Source organism: Delphinapterus leucas, chromosome 3 (assembly GCF_059928025.1).
Source record: "Delphinapterus leucas isolate spDelLeu-1000000601 "Yukka" chromosome 3, BTC_Dleu_Yukka2, whole genome shotgun sequence".
NCBI classification, from domain to species: domain Eukaryota; kingdom Metazoa; phylum Chordata; class Mammalia; order Artiodactyla; family Monodontidae; genus Delphinapterus; species Delphinapterus leucas.
This window is the reverse complement of record NC_143131.1, coordinates 47,477,340-47,501,294: the sequence shown is the minus strand read 5'-3', so window position 1 is coordinate 47,501,294 and position 23,955 is coordinate 47,477,340. Positions and strand designations below refer to the sequence as shown.

Genomic DNA, 23,955 nt, shown 5'->3' with positions numbered 1-23,955 from the left:
ACGGTTATCTGAGCCTAGAACACAACTACTTTTTACATATAAATGCAAAATGTTTTTTGCATGGTTTTAATCCACACTAAATTTTTGAGTAATGCAACCACAGTGTATATTGAGGGAGGATGGTACTTTGTTACATTTGAAAACCTTTCCAAGAGCCATTCACCACTTAGGAAAAAGATCATCCCTCCACTACAGCACTCCTGTAGTTATTTCCATTTTGCTTTCACATTCATGGTAATTTCTCCACATCAGAGGAATCAGAGCAAACACTTACATAGCACGTGATGTGCTAAGTGCTTTATGTGTATGTACTGATTAAAACTCGCAACAACCTGTAAGGAAGATACTATTATTATTCTCATTTTCCAGATGAGTAAACTGAAGTATGGAAAGTTTAAATAACTTTCTCAAGGTTACACAGCTAGTAAGTGATAGAAAAATATAAGCTTTTGACTATTTTATTATTTTTTAAATGTAGTTTTGTACAAGTATTTATATTTTGCAGTGTTTAATATAAATTCTTCTTCTTCACCATTATGTTACTGATAAGCCATTATACTGGGTTTTGTTTTTTTTTAAGTATCTATATAAGGATTTACTTAGTATGTATGAATATATTTAGTAAAGTGTGTATGCAGGAAGAGCATTTAGGAATTTCATTTCAGGATAAAAAGTATTTGTTACAAAAAGAAAGAAGTCACTTAGTTTGAAGTTCATCAAAGAATAAAACGGATTGATGGATGGATACAAAAAGGGAGCAGTAGGTCTGATATGGCTGAGAACCCCCATAAAGCATAGTTAGGATTTAAATGATTGTATGACCTATGTTGCTCTGCGGGAGCTCCCAAGGCCTGCTCCTGCCTCAGGGCCTTTGCCCTTGGCAAACCCAACACTTGACTCCCTCTCCTTCCAGATATCCACGTGCCTCTCTTTCTTCAGGTCTCAGTGTGTGTCACCTCATCAAAGAGGCTTTCCCTGATCATCTTATAAGAGAGGAATCTTTATCCCTAACACTTCGTACCCTCCGTATCATTTCTTTTTCTCTATTGCACCTACCATCACATGACATATTATATATTTACTGACTTAGTTGTTGAGTGCAAGCTCCAGGTGAAAAACCTTTATTCACTGCTATGTCCCCAGTATCCAGGACAGTGTCTGGAATATAATAGGAGAATAACAAGTAATCATAAAATAGAGGAGTGAGTGTAGAACAGTTAGAGTTTGGAGAAGGGCTGGAATATTTGGTTTTGATATGTACTTTGAATGATTTAAATCTGACTTTGAAAGACCAGCTTGAGGTAGATGGGATAAAAGAAGCAGAGTACTCTAGGCAGTGAATTCACCGTGAGTAGAGATAGGAAAATGGGACCATCTGCTATATTGTAGGGATGGGTGGAATAGTAGCCTGTTGGGAACAGAGCAAGGGTGTAAAGAGCTGTTGAAGATGGGCTTGGAGTTGGGGATTAGGGTCAGAGGTTGTCAGGCTGGAGTTCCCAGAGGAGTCTGGAAGGTGAAGCAGGTGATGCCGAGTCGTCAGTGACTGGCTTTGGAGTGGCAGGCTGACGCTGGATCTGAGGAAAGCTGGCCTGGCAGTGGAGATCAGTAAGGGGTTGGAAGGAGAAAAGCCAAAGGAGATGAGCTAAGAAGCAATTATAGTGTTTTGGGTCTGAGACATGGAGCGATGTGATGCAATTGGAAGGAAACATGATATGTTTTTTTAGAAAAAGGATAAGCCTGGGGGTTAAAGTATGTCGGCACCTTCATGGAATATCATCACCTAATACCTGTTTATCACTATGTATCAGATGTTGGTTTTTTTGGGGGGGGGTTGATTTTTGGTTGTTTGTTTGTTTGGCCACGCATCCCACGCAGCATGTGGGATCTTAGTTCCCCCACCAGGGATTGAACCCGGGCCCCCTGCAGTGGAAGCATGGAGTCCTTAACCACTGGACCCCCAGGGAAGTCCTCAGATGATGTTTTAAGTGCTTTGTGTATAACATCTCATTTATCCTCATAATAATTGTTCTGGTTATTTCTTGCTATATAACAAATCACTTCAAACTTAGTGGCTTAAATTATCAAGTTTTTATTACTTTTCATTGTTTTGCGGGTCGATTGGGCTTGGCTCAACATTCTCACTTGGAGTCCCTTATATGGTTGCAGTCTGATGGTGGCAAGGGCTGGAGTCATCTAAAGGGGCAACTACCTGGATGACTAAGATGGATTCTTCACTCTCAGGTCTGGCTCCAGGCTGGCATGGCTGGCAGAGCTGGAGACCGGCCATGTGAGCGTGTACACTGGCTCATACTCTCTCTCTCCTCTTCCTCTGCATCTACTTCTCTCTGTCCGTCTCCCAGCAGCCTCTCCATAAAGTTAGCATGGGCTTCCTCCTAGCATGGCAGTCTCAGAGTAGTTGGACTTTCTTACAAGATGGCTCAGGGAGCCCGACAGCATGTTCACGGAGGCAAGGGTGAGAGCTGCAATACTTCCTGTGACGGCCTCCACAGTCAGGCAGCATCCCTTGTTGGTTACACAAGCCAGCTCAGGTGCAGTGTAGGGCAGTGTGGCTCATTAGGAGGCATCTTTGGAGAGCAGCTACTATGGTAAACAATTTTACAGATGAGGAGACTGACACACTAAGAAGAGGGAATAAAGGATTTGAACTCAGAGTCTGGTTCTTAGTACCTGGGTGAACTTGGGAAAATCATTGTCTCTCTAGGTATCCCGTTATATGGAAATGAGGAAATTGGAGGAGAGGATGTTGAAGGTACTTCCATTTCTCTCAGCCTTTAAGCCTTTGGATTTAGATGATGGGCCTGGGAATGAAAGGAACAGACTAAGTGAAAAGGCATTCTGTAGAAGACAGTAGTTTGAAACAGTGTTGGTGGAGGGAAGGTACGGGGTGGATGGGGAACACGTAAGGGTTACTCAAGGATTCAGTTGGATTATTGTATGAAACATCTAACAGTGTTCAACTCACATGGAACACCTATTGAACAGCAGGAAAGAGTCATAGATTTTAGTCTGGGACACTGGAATATGGGCCCACTGAAGGAAATGGGAGTAGTCATAATAAGCACTGCTTTAAGTAGAAAAATGGATCCACCAATTTTGAAAAAGTTTGAGATGACTAGCAGGGCATTCCAACGGGAAGAATATCTTTTAGTCATTTGGAAATAAGGTGCAAAAATTCAGGTTAGAAGTGGTCGTTAGAGAGTGTTGGCCCTCCGAGAGAGTCTTTGTGGATATCCCAAATTAGAGGATGAAGAGAAGAAGGCAACAAAGGTATGGTCAGAGAAGTGGGAAGAAAACCTTCATAAAGAAGCTGCAGGTCTTGGGAGTGAGGGAGAGGGGAGAGGGTGGTCAAACAGTGTTGAACACTTTGGAGAAGTTGAGGAGAATGAGAGACTAGTGAAAGGGGAGCACCTCTGTATTCTTCCAGAAGCAGTTTTAGTGGAGTATTGGGGGTTTAGCATCTTTCTTTTGTAGAGGATTAAGAGGAATTTAGGAAATGAACACAGTGGGTGTGAACTGCAGCTGAGGACTTTGGCAGCAAAGGACCAATAGAAGCTCAAAGAGGCAGGGATTACCTGGCTGTTTCTGATGAGGGTGTGCTGTCTGAGATGGACATACCTGATGCAGGAAGACTGAGCAGTCACCCGGTCAGCAAGTCATAGACGTGCCGAGCAGTAGGTACAAACTGAGATGGAGGGGAGGTAGAATGGACAGAACTTCATGCTGAAATAGAGTAAAAGCTAGATTCCCCTCATTTCTTATCCATAAGACCTCTTTAGTATAAAAGTTACAGAATAATGCTGTCCCAAACCAAATAAGAAAGATCCTTTTTTCCCAGAGGAATTTAGATTTCTTATTTAGCTCTTCTTGTAAAAGGCCTGATTACTCTTGAGCTCAATCCTGTATTCTTAAGAGCCACTCTATACCTTTACACAATCATAAACATGTTCTCTTCTGATCAAAATATAGATCCCGAAATCTGTACACAGGACACTGCATTCTTTAACCATACACAGTGCATTAGCTTTCAGGGTTTTTTTCTTCCCCCACAATCAGATTTATAATAAATCATCCCCACCCTTAGATTTTTAAGATTGTGGAGCTCAACCATATATAACAATAGAAACAAAAGGAGCTGAGAATAGCAATGCCACACAGGTGAGGAAATGTATCACTTCCATTTATGAATTCTGGACATTAAGCGTATTTTATAATTACAGTATGCTGTTATGTTGGACTGAGGAAGGAACTTCAGCTATATCTGTGTTACCGGGGAAACCACTTGTTTTGGATTTGACAGAGGGAGACAATTAAAATGCCTGATTGCCATTTTTAGAGCAGCTTTTATTTTATTTTTTTTTAATTTTTACAGCAGCTTTTATTTTGAAGAGAAATCAGAGAATATTGAAATTCATAGAAATGACTCTGAAAGGATTTGCAGTTCTTATTTAAGAATGAACTATGAATTATGTAGAGTTTTATGGTGGTTATTCATCACTGTGAGAGGGGAAGCCCATTCATCTTTTCATGCGGCAGCCTCAGCTATAGGGATACCATTATTAAATGGCGTTTACCAGAGGTGAGGAGGAAAACCTCCTCCCCAGAGGTTCACCCTTGCCAACCAATCACAGAGCAACCTGGGCCTGGTCCACACCCCCTGCCCTGTTAGACCCAGGGACGCAGTGTGATTGGTGCATAGTTGGGGTTTTATGGGAGGGGTTTCTTGTCACTCTTCCTGGCTTCCCTGCAGTTCCTTATTTGGTAGCTTTTGACAGAACTAGTCTTTCTTGCAGCTAAGCATCTTGACATACATTATTCATTAAGCCCTGGAGCTCAGGGAGAGAAAGATGCAGACCCTTAGATCTTTAGATGTTTCTTTATCACATGAATTGTCTTTATTCAGAATAGTGGTTGAATTCTGTTGCATTCTGGAGTTTTACAAATGGAATGCATTCAATGGGAAACCAACTGGATGGGATCTAATGCGAGGCTTTCTTATGTGTACTTAATTACCAAAAATCTTTAAAAACCTACATACTCTGTGCTTGTGGAGATTGTTAAAGTATCAAGGTTTTGAAGATACACATATTTTAGAATTTATTGTCTCTCTATATAATCAATCAAAAATGCCTGAAGCAAACTATTTACTGTCAGTATCTTGGGGCTACATAAAGGTAAGATTTATTTAGCCTTTGTAAACTCCTGATTACTCTGAGTACATAACTAATAATTTTAATAAATTACAATGGAGTTAAGCTTTCTAAGCAATCTTTTATTTTTTCCTTAGATGTAAACTACAGAAGAAATGTGGGTTTTTAGTGGTCAAGATAAGGAGAAATTGTAGAACTTTTATTAGTTATAATTTGCATGTTAAAATAGCTTTTTAATGTTCAGCGTTTCTTCTGTTTTGTCATGTGGTATAAATTTGAGTTATTCTTTTAAGTATCAAGGTAATTAAATTCATTGGAAATAAATACTTGGGCTAAATTATAACTGGTACATGGGCTCTAATTAGTATGTAGCACTTAAAGTTTATAAAAATTAATTTGTGGCTCTTTCTAAAAATCTGTACTGCTTTTACCTGATGAAGAGTATTTTTTTTTCACCTTTGGATATAAAGCTCTAGATGACATTAAAGTTGACATTACTTGACTTTTCAGGTGATATCTTATTAAAATGAACACTTGATCCTCTATTTGTAAAACTGGAAGATGCAAATTTATATGATACTGCTATTTTTGTTAATCTCAAAAAATGAATTAGTACACTGCCTTTAATAAGATTGTGTTCCTGCTTGGCAAGCTTCTTACACATGCCCTGTGGTAATGCTAACCTGGCGATCCTAGCTGTTTAATAGAAACCTGAAGTAGAAAAACCTTTTTCAGTCCTAAAGGAGGCATCACTTCAGAAATTAGAATTTATTCTGGAATATTTGAACAAATCACAATACACATTTTTAAAGAATCCTTTTCCATTACTTTAAGGACGCTCAGATTGTAATACTTTGCATTTTCTTTGTTTCTTTTTAAAGGAGAATTTCCTCTTTCCTGTGAGATTTACTCGCATTCTAAGCAAACTTATTTCAGTTTTAGTTGTCTGAATAGTCATGATTTTCCACCTCCCTTTAAATCTAGATGGTCCAGATTTTTGTAATTTTCATTATTTGAATTTTGCTAGCCATTTCTTAGTTTAAAATGTTTTTTAAATATAGAAAAATGTGGAGAATAATAAAGAAGCCCCCTCCCTCCAGTCTCCCTAGAAGTCATTTCTAAGCTTTTAGACAGTTCATATATGATAGCTTTTTAAAGGGCTTCACGTTTGTGTTATAATTATGAATAATACCTTCAGGAACCTAAACACAGAATTTTAGTGCTTTTTGAGAAAATGTTTGCTGGAAAGCTTTATGCTTTTAATACCATATTGCTAAAAACACTTAGGAAGGACAAATATAAATGTATTTAGCCTTATTATGTATTTTGAAAGATTTATTTTTATATAGCTAATACAGTATTTATTTTAGCTTTTAATGCTGATATCCACCAAAGTTGTAGTGTATCACAGTGCAGCATATTCAAATGATTTTTAGCAGAATGTTGTGGGGAAAAATAAACATTTACTTAATATTTAAACTTTACCACTTTCTTAATTATATACTAGAGGATATATAAGGTACCCAGTAGCACATTGGCATGAGGGGGAAGTACAGGGATTAAATTTAAGAATACTTTAATTTTGTTTTATTATTTAATTTTGTTTCATGCACAGTCTTAAATATAGAACATAAATTGGAAAACTGGAGTTTAAAAAGCAATATACAGTATTCAATTCAACTGCACTTTCACTTTCTTTTATGCTTTAAATTTGCTGCATACAGACATTCTGATGCATAATGAGAACAAAGGATTTGAAAGCATTCACTTAGAGATCTTCCTCTGTTTTTCTTTGTTGCAACAATAATTCTACATATTATTTCAGACTATTTAGAGACCAGAAACAATCAGAATAACTCATCAGCCAAAAATATTTAGAGGTCACTTTTAAAGATATCTAAATGCTCAATTAAATTGCTCTGCATTTTGCAACCAGTTCTTTTGAAAAGCAGTTCTGTATTTTGTCACTTATTGAGAACCCATAACAGTGTTCCTGAAAAAGTACATTTTATTACCTTTTCTAATCATTTTCCCCCTCATGGCAATTATATATCATTATCTTAATAAATGGTATGTAGTTATCTTAAAATGAGAGAAATTCCACTTACATTTTAAAATGATTGTTGAATGGTTAAGTTTATTGTTCTTTAGCACATCCTGCTGTGCACTCCAAGACCAAACTGTAAGAGCAACTACCAGTTGAGAAAACTCTGATGGTAATTTTTGTGGTTATTAATTTAGCTTCCCTGGACTGTATGTTTTATATCAATAGCACAAAAAGGAAGCCATATTAATTCCTCTTAGAAAGTGCCCTTGCGTTATAACTTAATTGACTCTCTGGAAATTGTCTTTAGGAAATCTCCCATACTCTTGGGAAAAAGAGGACTGCTTAAAATATTGTGTCATCTAATTATGTTGAAAGGAAATGTTGACTTCCTTGGAGCACCTCACAAGTGGGAGGGAGATAAGTGTGCCATGAAGGGTTTCTCCACCCATGCTTTTGAGTTTGGAACAAAGGCAGAAGGGTAGTCTGGGAATATATGTGTATGAATCAGAAATAATCAGGAGAATATAATCTGTCATTTATCAGTCTGCACAGTAGAATCCTTTCACTGGCATTTTTTTTGCCTCAGTTATCTGTACCAACTGGCTATTTTGATGAGTTGTGTAATCAAACTGACAGGAAAAGACACCTCGTTCTTCATATTCTGACAGATAAATCCAATAATTTGTGTGGCATATCTGCAGATACCAAGCAGTTTTTCTGCTTGGGCGTATGGCATCATATTCCTCCTACCAGGTTGCTTACAAGCTAGAAGGTGTCTCTATAGAAAAACTGGGCTCCTATCTAACTTTTCCAGGGGCACCAACTCCCCCACACCCCACGGAGGTTGCATCGTTTTTTAGTTACATTGAGAGAAATTCACGGAGGGCAGGTGGACAGTGGTTCCTGTATAACACACTGTAGAAATGCTAGGAGTGGCTGATAGCCTTACCTATTCCCCCAGCTTTTAAGAAAGGACTTTGTCATGACCAGGCAGTTCTTAATAGCAACTTTTATCTCATAGCACAGACAATTCAGGTCAAAGAAATATTTCATTAAATATATGTTTAAGATATTTAGCAGACTCTCTTGAATATATTTTGCCCAAAGAGTAGATTTTTTCCAAGAGTAAAATTTCATTCATTAAACAGGATTTACTTACCTTTGTGCCTTATGCGTGGTATTATTGTTATATTTTTGAAGCATGGTGACCATTTCTTATATGACTAATACCCTAATTATTTTTTGGAATTGGTAAGGGAGCTAGATATTTAGATATATACTTTGTGTGAGCCTAAGTATAGTTAGATCTTCCATCCATTTGCCCTGCAATGATAAAAATCAGCTATCACTATAAAAGGGCCCAGGAAACTGGGAGGTAGAAAGAACTCAATGTTGAGCACCCACTGTGTGCCAGTGCGAGTTAAATAATCTAATACATTCCTGGTTGATCGCCTATAATTTACTTAAGAAAATATTACTTTATAAAAAGATCAGCAGAAAAATTTTTGAACACTATTGGAAATGTCTTCATGAACATTCTTGGAGGGTTCCAAATTGTATGTTTCCCCCAGCGGATCATAATATATAATGCTCAGTGAAAATAAGCAGCAACCCACGTTTCGTACACTACGTGATGCCAGTTTTAAAAATATATATACATCCTTGTGACTTATTTATTTCATAACTGGTTGTTTGTACCTCTTAATCCCCTTCTCTTATTTTGCCTATCCTTACCCTGCCCCCCACTCTGGCAACCACTAGTTTTTCTGTATATGCAAGTCTGTTTCTGTTTTGTTATATTTGATCATTTGTTTTGTTTTTTAGCTTCCACATATAAGTGAAAACATACAGTATTTGTCTTTCTCTGACTTCTTTCATTTAGCATAGCACTCTTCAGGTCCATCCATGTTGTCACAAATGGCAAGATTCCATTCTTTTTTATGGTTGAGTAATATTCCACTGGGTATGTGTGTCTATATATATATATATAGAGAGAGAGAGAGAGAGAGAGACACACACACATATATATGAGATATATATATATATATATATATATCATAAGATGTAATGTACAGCACAGAGAATATAGACAATAAAATTACAATAACTTTGTATGGTACAGAATCTATAAAATGTTTAGTCACTCTGTTGTGTACCTGAAACTCATATGATATTTTTAAGTCAACTGTACTTCAACAAATATATATATACAAATGAAAAAAAAGGCATAGAAGGAAATATAGCTATTTATATATGGTTATTAGCAGTGGGACAGTGGGGTTGTACATGAGTTCTAATTTTTTCTATATAGCTTTCTAGATTTTTTATATCTCATATGCATTTTATAATCAGAGTAAGTTATAAAAAAAAATACACAAAGAAAGTGAACTTTGTGTTCCTGAGTTTGAGAATAACCTCTCTCAACCTGTAAGTTAAACAACCAGAGGCATTTCTATTGGTTGTAGCCAGTTCTTCAGTTTTGACTGCAAGAGAATGCTAATATGCATTTCTTGTATTCAAAAGTCTGTTGAGGGCTTCCCTGGTGGCACAGTGGTTGAGAGTCCGCCTGCCGATGCGGGGGACGTGGGTTCGTGCCCCGGTCCGGGAAGATCCCACATGCCGCGGAGCGGCTGGGCCCGTGAGCCATGGCCGTTGAGCCTGCGCGTCCGGAGCCTGTGTTCCGCAACGGGAGAGGCCACACCAGTGAGAGGCCCTCGTACTGCTTAAAAAAAAAAAAAAAAAAGCCTGTTGAAATTTTGTATTGATCTCTCTCAGTACTTTACAGTGATAAATTCTTATACCTAATCTAGGTGGTCAATAAGATTAACTCTGGAAGCTATTCGCCAAATTATCTTGAATTAGAACACCTTGGTATGAATTATGCAGAGAATCAAGATTTTTTTAAAAATTCTAATAAACTAATTAAATACTGAGTTAGAATTACATTTCAGACATTACTAAACAATGAACTCACTACTCTCTTTTTCTGGACTTAAATGAGGATTTATGGGGAAATTAAAAATTTTAAAGGCTACTAAATATTAGAGTAATATGTGACTTTTTTGGATCAAGTATCTAATAGTTACTGTATGTTAATGTATGTTAAGAGAAATATTAAGGTATATTAAAAGGTCTATTTGGGTTATTTTGGAAGTCAAAGGAAGATACATTAAGAAGCAGTTGAAGTAGTTGAGAAAACCATAATTCAAAAAGAGTCATGTACCACAATGTTCATTGCAGCTCTATTTACAACAGCCAGGACATGGAAGCAACCTAAGTGTCCATGGACAGATGAATTGATAATGAAGATGTGGCACATATATACAGTGGAATATTACTCAGCCATAAAAATAAATGAAGTTATTTGTAGTGAGGTGGATGGACCTAGAGTCTGTCATACAGAGTGAAGTAAGTCAGAAAGAGAAAAATAAATACCATATGCTAACACATATATATGGAATATAAAAAAAAAAAAAGGTTTTGAAGAACCTAGGGGCAGGACAGGAATAAAGACACAGACGTACAGACGTAGAGAATGGACTTGAGGACATGGGAGTGGGGAAGGGTAAGCTGAGACAAAGTGAGAGAGTGGCATGGAGATATATACACTACCAAATATAAAATAGGTAGCTAGTGGGAAGCAGCCGCGTAGCACAGGGAGATCAGCTCCGTGCTTTGTGACCACCTAGAGGGGTGGGATAGGGTGGGTGAGTGGGAGATGCAAGAGAGAGGGGATATGGGGATATATGTATATGTATAGCTGATTCACTTTGTTATAAAGCAGAAACTAACACACCATTGTAAAGCAATTATACTCCAATAAAGATGTTAAAAAAAAAAAAGAAGCAGTTGATGGATGGAAAAGCATAACATCATGGAGAATTCTGGATTTTGATAACGCCATGTAGTGGTGGTAGATAAATTCCAGGTGGTAGACAAATTTCTTTGGATAAAATAGGCACCGGAGCGCCAGTAAAATAAATTGTGAAGCAGTGAAGTTTCAATTGAACAGGTCAATTTTCAGTTGTTTTTATGGGACTTAGGAAGATTGGTAAATTCTGTGAATGTTTGAGAACCAATAAATCCCTACTTAGAAAAAACTTTACAAAGGAAATATCATATAGTATCTATTCAAATATTTTCTCCATAGTTCTGGGAGAGTACTCAAATACATCTATTCAGTTTTGCTTTGGGGGAAAAGACTACATTTTAACCTCTGACCAGTATACTTACTCATTTCTGCTAATGACAAATTAATTCATGAAAACATACCATGTTTTATTGTGTGGCAACCCTTTTGTATGTTTCTAAATTAGTTTTTTTCTCTTCTCTAAATACTAATAATGCATGTTATTTTTTATGCCTTTTTTCCCCTTAATTAATGTCGTCCTTGAGTGTCTCAATCTGTGCTGTCCAATATGATAGCCCCTAGCTACATGTAACTATTGAAGTTTAAATTAATTAAAATGAAATAAAATCCAGAGTTCAGCTCCTCATTTGCACTAGCCACATTTCAATTGCTTAATAGCCACATATGGCTAGTGGCTCCTGTAATGGATAGCGGAGATTATAGAATTTTTTCATCATTGTAGGAAGTTCTATTGGATGGCACTGATCTAAAGAGTCAGGACAGGTTAAAAATTCTTTGGCATATTTTCTGTATCTTAACATATGCTTATGTTATTTCACTTCAACTTTCCTCTTCTGTTATTTCATTTTATCTTTCTGTTTTTCAGTTTAAAAGGATGCTTAATCGGGAGCTCACCCATCTCTCTGAAATGAGTCGGTCTGGAAATCAAGTGTCAGAGTATATATCAAACACATTCTTAGGTGAGAATAACAATTTAAATGCAATTTTTTTAAAGTTTTTTGCATTGTTTGTTTTTGGAAGCAGACTGGGGTGCAAACTTATTTTGGAAATAAGAGTTAGGAATTCCATTTGTTTTCATTCATCATATTAATAATTTGAGCCTCTAAGCTTTAGAACCTAAGGTGACAAAGGATGTGTTTTATCTTTTTGTTTTATTCAGGACTTCAGGGATTCTCAGAATTAAAGTTGTATATTGTCCGTTTTTCCAAAGTACTCAACTGTAAAATGTATCTTATAGAGAGACATATTCATGCATTCAACAAATTCTTGTTAAATGCCAGTCATTGCTGGGCACTAGGTATTTAATGATCAATTAGAAATGGTCCCTAAACTCAATGAGTTGATAGTCTAATGGGCACCATGCCTGGTAGACTGGAGAGACAGATAAATATAACACAAGAGCTAAAAAAAAGCTTGCTGATAATAGCTGACAGTATGGTGTACTGGGACACCCCTACCCCACCCTCCATCCACAGAAAGAAAATGCAGTAAAGGAAAACCAATAACTTGAACACATCCTTGATCTGAATTTACTTTCAAAACAAAACTGTCGTAATAGCTAATTAGCACATTCACTAAACAGGCATTTATTGAACACACACTCTGTGCAAGGACAAGTTAAAGGAGCTCACTGTCTTGAAATAGTGAATGAGTGTACTGAGACATCTGATGTCTTATTTGAAAACAACAATTAGCTTTTGTGAATCTGATATTTAGTTATCAGATAATATTGGAGTTACTCTGCGCTCCCCATAAAACCTTATTGCATTATTCCCCCATCTCACTATCGTATAGAAAATGTAAACTAGCAGTAGCGATCTAAGTCCTTCACATACGCTGTGTTTGCTCCCACAGAATGACCCATTTCAGTAAGCTGTTAGGTTCACACAGTGCTGTTTTTATATTTGTGCGCGAAGTTTCTTCCATTTCAAAGTAGGTATTGAAACTGGAGTTCTTAATTGGCAAGAGCAATGTTCTCACCACTAAGTGAATTTTAAATAGGAATGAAATCGATGAGCAGTGAAAATAACCAGTGTCTTTTGCCTTCTCCAAGTCTGCTGTCGTAAGTTTTTCAAAAGACGTAATCACTGAATACATTTGATGTTAATTATTTTGCAGTGGAATTTATTTGCTTAATTTTGTGTTTGAGAGTATCAAATTAAGTCCACATCGAATTATAAATACTCAACTTCTTTAAAAGGAGTTTTACTTGGAAACATTTCCTAGAATATATACTGATCAATTAAAATCCGCCATTATGCATGTTATAATAAAAAAAAAACCCAGGTAGAATTAATAGTAAATGAAGAATTTTTTTTTAAATTTTTAAGATAAGCAACATGAAGTGGAAATTCCTTCTCCAACTCAGAAGGAAAAGGAGAAAAAGAAAAGGCCAATGTCTCAGATCAGTGGGGTCAAGAAATTGATGCACAGCTCCAGCTTGACTAATTCAAGCATCCCCAGGTTTGGGGTCAAAACTGAACAAGAAGACATCCTTGCCAAGGTAAGACGATTTCAAGTATCCTGATCAGAAATATGCAGTGAACTTTGATACCTTCTCTTTTATATAAATGGAAAAGTTTATTAATTTGTGGGAGGTTTTTTTTGGAAGATGGGAAAGCCCTTTATAAAGCTCTTTCTAAATCACTTGGGTTTTATTAATATGTGGGTTTAGACAGGCAGTTTGGTGTTCTTTATTTTTGCACCTATATTTGATTCTTTGACCTTAAACAATTAAAAAGTCTTTTAGGAGAATAATTAAAGTTTTTGAGAGTAGGTTTTAACTATTGGAGAAATACTTTGAGATCAATATTTCAAGTATGTAAATATGTTTTATTGTCAGAGACATAAGGTTAAGCAACACCATTCAGTTTCTAGTATGCTTAAGCGGATTTGCCTAAAGTTTGCCTGTACTTACATGGTGCATCATTACATTTAAAATGAATTTTTTTTTAATTTAATGATCTTTTCATTGAAGTCAGTAATTTTTAAATGATTGTGTTCATTGTTTCCTGTTCTACTTCTGCAATCAGATTTGTTCTATCTTTCGTTAACCCCAGGAACTAGAAGATGTGAACAAATGGGGTCTTCACGTTTTCAGAATAGCAGAGTTGTCTGGGAACCGGCCTTTGACTGTTATCATGCACACCATTTTTCAGGTAATGCAGTTAAGTTCTATCACCTCTCTTTTATTTGGTGTCATAACGTCCAGTCTGTGAATTGTGCCTGCATTTTATCTTCTTCACTACTTACCCTCTTTGACTTATTTTGATAACTTTTTTCAAAATAAGAATACAGAAAGGTTAGCTTGTGGGTAAAACACAAATCCATTGTGTTATTTTTTCCATTGAAGAAAAAGATGTGATGTGGGCAAATTAAAGCACTTCATTAAAATAAGACTTTAAAAATCATCCACGTGATCCTGACTTGCATAGAGAATGGAGTGCTAACTTTACAAATTGAATAAGCCCTTTGCTGACTAATCTTAGTATGTAATTTCTTCAGTCACTGTCTTGTGGACTGCTCTCTCCTTCACATCGGTTTCTCATTCTTGTCAAGTTTTTGCCCCAGTTCAGTGTTAGGATTTATATGAGAAGTTGCAGCTATAGACACCCTGGTACATGGAAGGGCAGCTCCAACCCTCGAGAGGATATTGTGTCTCACTTGTTTTGATCCAGTATCCTTGTCATTGGTGTTGTACTGAAGCTGCCTTCAGGATCCCGGGACACAGATACTTTGATAGTTGGCAGCTCATTCCTGACACCATATAACTTGAGAAAAGCATTGCTGGGCTCCAGAAGGACAAGTCGACTCTGGTTTTGTCCCTGAAGTCGCTGGATCATTCCCAAGGGTTTTCATTGTCTTCACTAGACATTGAGAGAGTGCTACTCCCATTTCTGGGTTATCCATAGGCGACACTGGGGGTGATATTTTGTTGTTGTTGTTGTTAACATACTGTATGGAAAATCTTTTCTATAAGGACAAAATGTTAAGAGAATTTCTTCTCCCGCAGGAACGGGATTTATTAAAAACATTTAAAATTCCAGTGGACACTTTAATTACATACCTAATGACCCTGGAAGATCATTACCACGCTGATGTGGCCTACCACAATAATATTCACGCTGCAGACGTCGTCCAGTCAACACACGTGCTGTTATCTACACCTGCTTTGGAGGTAAACCTGCTTTCTAAACCTTTGAAAACACTAACTTGCCACTCATAATGGTTTCTTCAACTTTTATACTGAAGGGTGCACAGGCAAACAATAATCGACTTCACTAGAAATATTATTGAGTTATGGGAGCGAAATGTCATTGTGGTAAATAAACAGTTGAGTCTTTGATGAATTTTGTCTGTGATAATTAATCAAAGATTTAGGGGGCTTCCCTGGTGGCACAGTGGTTGAGAGTCCGCCTGCCGACGTAGGGGACACGGGTTCGTGCCCCCGTCCAGGAAGATCGCACATGCCGCGGAGCGGCTGGGCCCGTGAGCCATGGCCACTGAGCCTGCGCGTCCGGAGCGTGTGCTCCGCAACGGGAGAGGCCACAGCAGTGAGAGGCCCACATACCGCAAAAAAAAAAAAAGATTCAGGGATTCCTGTGTTTTATGATACTGCTTCTTTGAAATGATCTAGTGGACATTCCACAAAGCAAATCTGGCTTCCTCAGTTTTCAGTTAGTGTGGGGTTTTTTGGGAATTTAGCCTGAGGATTTTTTCAGTTATAGTTCAAAGATGATTATTTTATAAAATATCAATACTAGCAGTGCATTGGTATTTTTCATAGAACTTATTAGAAGGAAACACATCTTTAATGTTACCAGATCCTATGAAGTTGTTCCATTAAATGTTTAGTAAAGCAATTTGAGTTCCTTCATTGTTTGGGAGAGTGATTCTCTTTGCTAATATATTTTATAGTTCAATTTGAGTTCCTTCATTGTTTGGGAGAGTGATTCTCTTTGCTAATATATTTTATAGTTCAGATTGTTTCATTATAAAACTGTTAATACGTCATCGTTTGAGTGAAGAGTTCTCAGCTGGGGGTGATTTTCCCTTTTACTCGTACTCCTCCCTTCCCCCAGGGACATTTGGCAATATGTGGAGACATTTTTAGCTGTCACAACTCGGGGGTACATGCTACTGGTATCTCATGGGTAGAGGCCAGGGATCCTACTAAAAATCCTGTAATTCACAGGATGGCCTCCCATAACGAACAATTATCCGGCCCCGAATGTCAGTTTTGCTGAGATTGAGAGTCCCTGTTTAGAATGGAAGAAAGGAAAATAATTGCTCATGTCATTAATTTTATGCACATTTTCAGAATATCCTTAAACATCATCTTAAATACTTTTAAAATAAGCTATTATTTTCTATAAAAAATTTGTAGATGCTCATTTTTTAATATTTAAAAAAAATAACCATTGGAAAAGGTTTGATCATGAGTTATAATAAAATCAGATATTGTCTGGATTTTTTCAGGCTGTGTTTACAGATTTAGAGATTCTTGCAGCAATTTTTGCCAGTGCAATACATGATGTAGATCATCCTGGTGTGTCCAATCAGTTTCTGATCAATACAAGTAAGTAAAGCATGCTTATTTTTGCAGAAAAAATGTTCCTTTGTACATTTTAGAATGACTGAGAGTCTTTATAGAATGACTGAGAGTCTTTATGTCTCCAGAGCCATAATGTTCTCTTGAGATGTGCGGATAGGCGTTTCAGTGATAGCATATGTTAGTGTAGCCTAGCTCTAAAAATTATATTCATATCCCATGAGGCATATGATGTTTGAAAAACATGCATTCCAGTACTTCTCTAGAAATAATATATTACCATATTAGTAGACAAGGGCAATCAAAAGTGAAAGTTTGCCGAAAGATGTCGAGAGTTAGATTGCCCCTAAAGTTTCAAATAAAAGAAGTTATCAGAATAAATGTTAAATTCGTCATTTTCTGTAGGTTGTCATTTAATCCTCTCCAGAGGCTGTAACTCCTCTTTCCCTCTCCACCACCATGCCCTGCCCTGTTCTTTCCTTTTTATTTTATTTTTTTATTAGAAATATCTCCTTTATTTTATTTTTTTAAAATTTATTATTATTTTTTTAAATTTCTCACCGCAGCATGCAGGATCTTAGTTCCCTGACCAGGGATTGAACCCCTGCCCCCTACCAGTGGAAGCGTGGCGTCTTAACCACTGGACCGCCAGGGAAGTCCTTGTTCTTTCCTTTTTAAATCTCCTGCTGAGGGCAGTAGGAACTTCTCTTTTGACTAACTATCTCTTTTTATTTAATATTTTTTTAACCATTAATTTTTTCTCACTGGTGACATTTCATAAAATAAGTCATCACTGAATTTGGAAATATAAAGAATAGTAGACTCTTCAGTGTGCGACACCTCTGACACAGCTGCATAGAAAACCTCTGTAGGGAATGTTAGTGGTGCTTGAGCTAGGCTTTTGCAAAGAGGTTAAACTTTACAGAAATTCTGTTCTTTCTGTACTTGAAGTTAACTGGTAAATAATTTACGTGTACCATTCATTATTAAGTTCCCTCACACCATGGTAGATTAACATTATAAAGTCAGTTTTATATGTGAAAAAATAAAGTTCAAAGTTGTTAGTGTTTTTCATATCTGTTAAGGGTTTGCCTTTCCTCTTTGCCGCGAGTTGTGGATAATAGTCTCCTCGTGCCCTGTAGCAATCTAGCTCCAGTAGCATCTGTGCCTTCACCATTCGTTCACAACACAGCCAGATTTAAAGAGAGAATTTAAGTATAGCCTTGTTTTGAGAGATTTAACTCAGATCTTTTGGATTATTTACCTATTTGTATATTTTTAATAGCCTCTGGACTGCCCTGTAACAAAATGCACTTTAGTAACTCACTCATGTATAGGAGGATTGAAAGTCATGGATTTCCAAAAATGTGTGGATAGTCAGTACATTTTAGAAGTCTGGTTTATGAACTTATTTATCTAGGATTAGACAGGATAACATTTCATGTTTCAGCCACCTTATGAGAACCTATAATGGGGTGCTTTCAGGAGTCACCAAAACATTACTATATATTGACACATAAATATTTATATACATTAGAGGCAGCTACATGAGTTTACATTGTATCATTGGTTAGGGTCGACTGTGTCCTTTCTGTAAAGAACAGGAAGTTCATACAGTAAAAGGTACACTGCCAATTTTTTATTATCCTGGCTTGATTCATTTTTTTGATTCTTATGTATGTCTTGATATGTTCTTAATTTTATAGATTTTTAACAAATACATATAAATTTTGTTTTAATTTTTGCCATTAAGAAAGGTGTGCATTTTTTCTTTAAATTAATAATACCAAAATCAGACCTATGTGTTTTCTTTGCATCCTATTATATATAATATTGTATGTTCCCATATTATAACATTAGAATTAAGAATAGAGAACAGAGTAAAACAACTGATAATAAAGTCACTGTCTTCCAAGTACTCCGATAAATTTTTCAAGAAAAATGAGGACCAACTCTATTATTCTTTCTTGTGGACCCTCTAAGGGCAAATGGGCTTAGGCTGGCATCAGAGTACCCGTGGAGTCTGCAGCTTAAACTAGCAAGGCCTCAGTCCACAGATGAATCTGATGCCCTTTAAAGTTTGAGAGCCACTGAGAATAGATACTGGAGACACGTATGGGGTAATTATGCATACAGGACAGTGGCCAAGGGTGTCTGTTTATTAAGGTCATTTTGCTGATGATCTGCCTGAGGTGGAAGGGTAACTGACCATGTTTCTGGAAGCATTTTGTTATTCAGTGATGTTGCGCAGATCTCCTTTCCGTGGGGCCTCAGCAGCCCAGGGTAGTCAACAGCTTTGGATTGCTGATGTTTTCTTGACGGTGGGGTGTGATGAGGCTGTGTTATACCTGAAAGAGTGAATGAGCATCATCACCTGGTAGATGAAAGTTATCCCAGGGTTGATCAGAACCGCAGGGCATTATGAGAATTACTGCCTTAGTTAGCTGTTAACTAGGGATCAAGCCAGCAATCATTTTATTTCAGGACTCAGAAGAGGCTTAGTAGCCAGTAACACAAGTAAGTTTTAGCTTCACAGCATACTCTAAGGGAGTCCCTCTAATAACTTGCAAACTTGTAATAAATAGCCTTATGAAATACCCTATCAGAATTATGTGATTATTTTTAGCTTACAGTAAACCCTTTTTTATAGACGTTAAATTTGTGCTTTCTCTTTCTTTTGGGGATTGTTTGAGCATCAGTGGCTCAGGCTAGCACACTCTCGGCTCTTAGCCTGGAGCTGGCGCTGCCAACCTGTTCAAGCCAAAGGCTGAATCTGTGTTTCTTGTAATAAAGACTTGGAATCATCAGATCAGACTTCCTGTAGATGGGAGGTCACCTGTCCTATTTTAAGGGAGGCTGCATGGCTCGCCGTGGTGGAGGGGCACTGGGGCTCACCTGGCTGATTCCTAGGCCAGAGACACCTCTGCTTCTTAGTTGTGGTGACAGTTTTCATTAATCATTCTGCTTGTATTAGTTTTAGGCACCAGATGATTTGCTGTTAATGACACGTACACTCCTTGTAAACATGCTGCAGGTTTTGAGTCAGTTAAGCTTTTATATATGATGTAGGGGAATGGGGGACTCTGAATAGGATGTAAAGAAGTGGAAATTCCAGGTGAGAAGCTGCATAAGTCTTTTTCAAGGACAATACTATGTAAATAAATCCATAAAATGTAAATAGCATCATGAAATATTGAATAGAACACGTTAGGGGAGATTTACCTTAAAAAAAGCATTTCACATAACAGCATTATTTTCTGAAACAGTGAAGCAGCGTCAGAACATATATAGCAGTAAATTTTACTTGGAAAACGAATACTTTCTGTTTATAGCAAAGATGCCTGGGTTTGGGGGGAAAAGATCTCCTCACACATTTGAACACAGTAGTCGTTGTTCAAAGCATATGACTTTTGAGATTCAAGAGCAGAGGCATTTCACTGTATGAAGGTGGAGCTGGACCTAGCGACAGTACACACACTTTATTTCACTGATCTCATTTTAAAATAAGCTTTCCACAGCTATATTTGTAGCTTATAAATAGAATGTTATTTTTCTGTATAAACCTAAAATCATAGGATTTCAGTCAAAATATTCTTGAACCCCTCTCGTCCTCCCTAGCTTCTTTAAAATAGTCCTTGAATAGTATTGGATATTTCTTTATTAGAAAAGAATATATATTTTCCACACATGAGTCAGAAGAAAGATCAAATACGTATGCTTTTAGTCTTTACAGTGACTTAAGTGGCAACAGAATGAAGCACCCGTCAGTTTTTTTTAATGACTACCTTATAGGTCTGAGCCTGCTATTTATAGGAACTAGGAAAGAGGCAGGATTTGTCACTACCTAAAATAGGTCCAGGACAATTGTGGGGGAATGGCAGAATCTTCACTCTGGAGAAATGTAGGCAGCTAAACACCCGTCTCTGTGTGAAGCCCTGAACATGCAGCTGGGACGGGCAATATACATGTGTATAGTGACTGCCAAGATACTTGGAAAAGGAAATGGAAAAATGAATAAAGCTTTGCCTTTCAAAGCTATACTATGAACCAAATAAGCACAAACATGAACAAATCTGATATTGTTCATGTGTTCCAAGCTGTTCTTGTTCCTTCTCAGAGTACGAATAATCCTAAATCACATGATCTTTACATTGTATACAGTGTTGGGTAGGTGGTCCACAATTGTCAGGATACAACATTCTATGCTCTGGACATGTTGTAAATGTTAGGGATAATGTCTTCTTCTGCTGAGCTTACGGAGCTGCCTCTGGCAGATCCGGAGAGGAGGTTCAAGGTAATCTGGCCTAACTCTTCTTTCCCTTTATAGCGGAGGAAGCTGAAGCCACAGGGTGAACTGACTTGCCGTGTGCCAAGAGCATTAGAATACACTCCCAAGATTCCAGGGATCTTTCTGTGGTTACATTAACTAGCAGACTTTCTCCTGGGTGTTGTCATGTAATGGGAATGCGAGCAGAGACGTTTAGGGGAAATTGCTTCCTAAACCCAAAATATCTCAGAATATGAAGAATAAGATAAACTTAGCATAAATGGCTTTGCTAACCTTCTGTCTCTTTCTTTCAAGACTCTGAACTTGCCTTGATGTACAATGATTCTTCTGTCCTGGAGAACCATCATTTGGCCGTGGGCTTTAAGTTGCTTCAGGAAGAAAACTGCGACATTTTCCAGAATTTGACCAAAAAGCAAAGACAGTCATTAAGGAAGATGGTCATTGATATTGTAAGTAACTGATAAAAGCAAAAAGAGAACTGTGATGCATGGTGTTTTTAAAAAGAAAAAAGAATGAGATGACTATCAGGGAAAGTATCATGTATATTTCAAGATAATGCTGCCTTGTTTGTCCCAGAGGCTGGCCCTGCTGCTGGCAATGATGCTCTACTGCTAACAGTCTGGGGCTAAGAATAATGACAGCTTACCCTCATTCTAGGTTTATTTTCTGAACTCCTGCTGTCTGGTGGCAGACAGAGATGGCTAACAAAAGCACAGGGAGCTGGCTAAAAAAATGGACTTTTTCCATTCAAAAACTGGAAAAAAAATCTCTGTCAGCGCAAGTGCCATGTAGAAACATGCATGATATTAGTCTTTTCTCTATGCAGGTTTTTCACAGTGATTATGAGACACACGAATATCTCTGGTTGTCAAAAACTTAATCTGTTAAGCTTTGTACATACAAAGAAAGGCAGGTATTATCTGGTTTGGATAAGCAGAAAATTGACCAGAATGTTGTTTCTGAAGCACTCTGTAAGCAACCTTGACTCACTCCATCGTAGATCAGTAACCACTTTCTAGCACAAGGGATAGAAAAACTTCAAAACGTGCAATGGGGCTTCCCTGGTGGCGCAGTGGTTGAGAGTCCGCCTGCCGATGCAGGGGACATGGGTTCGTGCCCCGGTCCAGGGAAGATCCCACATGCCGCGGAGTGGCTGGGCCTGTGAGCCATGGCCACTGAGCCTGCGCGTCCCGAGCCTGTGCTCCGCAACGGGAGAGGCCACAACAGTGAGAGGCCCGCGCGTACCGCAAAATCAAACACAGACAAACAAAACGTACGATGATGTCTTATCTATGGAAATATCCCTTTCTATCACTATGAAAGTGGCTGCCAGTGCCTACTGTTTCTGTATATTGCACACATGTATCTGGGCTTCCAGGGAAATTGATAGCAAAGGGGAGAAGACTCTGCCCCAAGAAGCAGTAAAGGATTCCCACACATAGCTATTAGACAACAGAGTGGTTCTCCATTTCTTCTCACGTTCTCCATGATATTTTTATGTGCAAATTCTGACTTTTTTCCCCTGGACGTTTTTTACTTATTAAAATACTCTTTGTTGGGACTTCCCTGGCGGTCCAGTGGTTAAGACTTCGTGCTTCCACTACAGGACACACGGGTTCGATCCCTGGTCAGGGAACTAAGATCCCACATGCCAAGAGGTGTGGCTAAAAAAAAAGAAAAGAAAAGAAATATCTCTACTGTATAGCATGGAGATCTCTACTCTCAATGCTCCATAATGACCTGTATGGGAAAAGAATCTAAAAAATAAAGAGTGGATATATGTATTGTATAACTGATTTACTTTGCTGTACGTGTGAAACTAACACAACATTGTAAATCAACTATACTGCAATAAAAATTTTTTTTAAATACTCTGTCTTTTAAGGTACTTGCAACAGACATGTCAAAGCACATGAATCTGCTGGCTGATTTGAAAACTATGGTTGAAACTAAGAAAGTGACAAGTTCTGGAGTTCTTCTTCTTGATAATTATTCTGATAGGATTCAGGTAAAGCATTCGAATGTGCTGTGTCTGAGTGTGTGTGTGTGTACACGTGTCTGTGTGTCTAGCTTAGATAAGATTTATGTCTCCTTTTCTCCAACTTATAATTTTAGTAGCTATAAGCAGGATTTTTATCCAAATTCTTAATCTTGAGAATTAACCAGATAAAATCCTGTTCGCCTTTTCAAGTGGAAATGCGTTAAAAAAAAAAAAAAGTAACATCCTACAAAACCAACCACTTAAGCAGCTCTGAATTTAATCAACCATGCACATGAACAGTTTCTCTTATGATACTTAGATGCAGTAGAAGTGGCATAATTTGGGACTATTAATACAGGTGTGAACTTCACACAGACACACCATGGTCGAGCTGTCTGGCACGACTCTTACACTACATGTATTTTTAAGTGTCACAGTCATCTGATGTGAATTTCTAGTAAAAATGGAGCAGGTGCTAAATAGAGAAGGCATTGATCTGTTTTAGGTCCTTCAGAACATGGTGCATTGTGCCGACCTGAGCAACCCAACCAAGCCCCTCCAGCTATACCGCCAGTGGACGGACCGCATCATGGAGGAGTTCTTCCGCCAAGGGGACCGAGAGAGGGAGCGGGGCATGGAGATAAGCCCCATGTGTGACAAGCACAATGCCTCTGTGGAAAAATCACAGGTGATGCCTTAAGCATAAAGCTTTCAGAGAGAACACAACTACACGGAACATTTGGTTACGCCGTATGCATGTCACACAGTATTTTATTGGGTTTTCTTAATTACTTTCTTTTGTCAAGCTCAATGTCCACCTTAGTGTTTGCAAGCCAAAACATTCTTTGATTCTTAGAATTTATATTCATATAGTCATATATACGTTCATAGGACAGTATATTCATTCATCATGACTATATGTATATAGTATATTCATATGTGTAGAATTATTTCAGCTATCTCAATTCATAAGTGAATAAAGTTATATGAATCCATATAGAGTACATGGCATTATTTCAGCTCTGTGGATTTACCTACGAATGGGCTAT

General features: G+C 37.6%; 1 protein-coding gene across 9 annotated transcripts in view; it reads left to right on the top strand.

Moving 5' to 3' along the window:
• PDE4D (phosphodiesterase 4D) overlaps positions 1–23,955 on the top strand; it is a 1,204,091-nt gene that overhangs the window by 1,174,923 nt on the left and 5,213 nt on the right. For 8 of the 9 annotated variants that reach the window (XM_089908363.1, XM_089908364.1, XM_089908362.1 and 5 more), the window contains 8 exons: positions 11,952–12,045; positions 13,417–13,589; positions 14,146–14,244; positions 15,099–15,263; positions 16,565–16,664; positions 21,220–21,374; positions 22,811–22,933; positions 23,412–23,594. In XM_089908363.1, coding sequence (XP_089764489.1) covers positions 11,952–12,045; positions 13,417–13,589; positions 14,146–14,244; positions 15,099–15,263; positions 16,565–16,664; positions 21,220–21,374; positions 22,811–22,933; positions 23,412–23,594 — 1,092 coding nt within the window. The remainder of the gene's footprint in view (positions 1–11,951; positions 12,046–13,416; positions 13,590–14,145; positions 14,245–15,098; positions 15,264–16,564; positions 16,665–21,219; positions 21,375–22,810; positions 22,934–23,411; positions 23,595–23,955) is intronic. The other variant, XM_089908365.1, reaches the window with a different exon arrangement.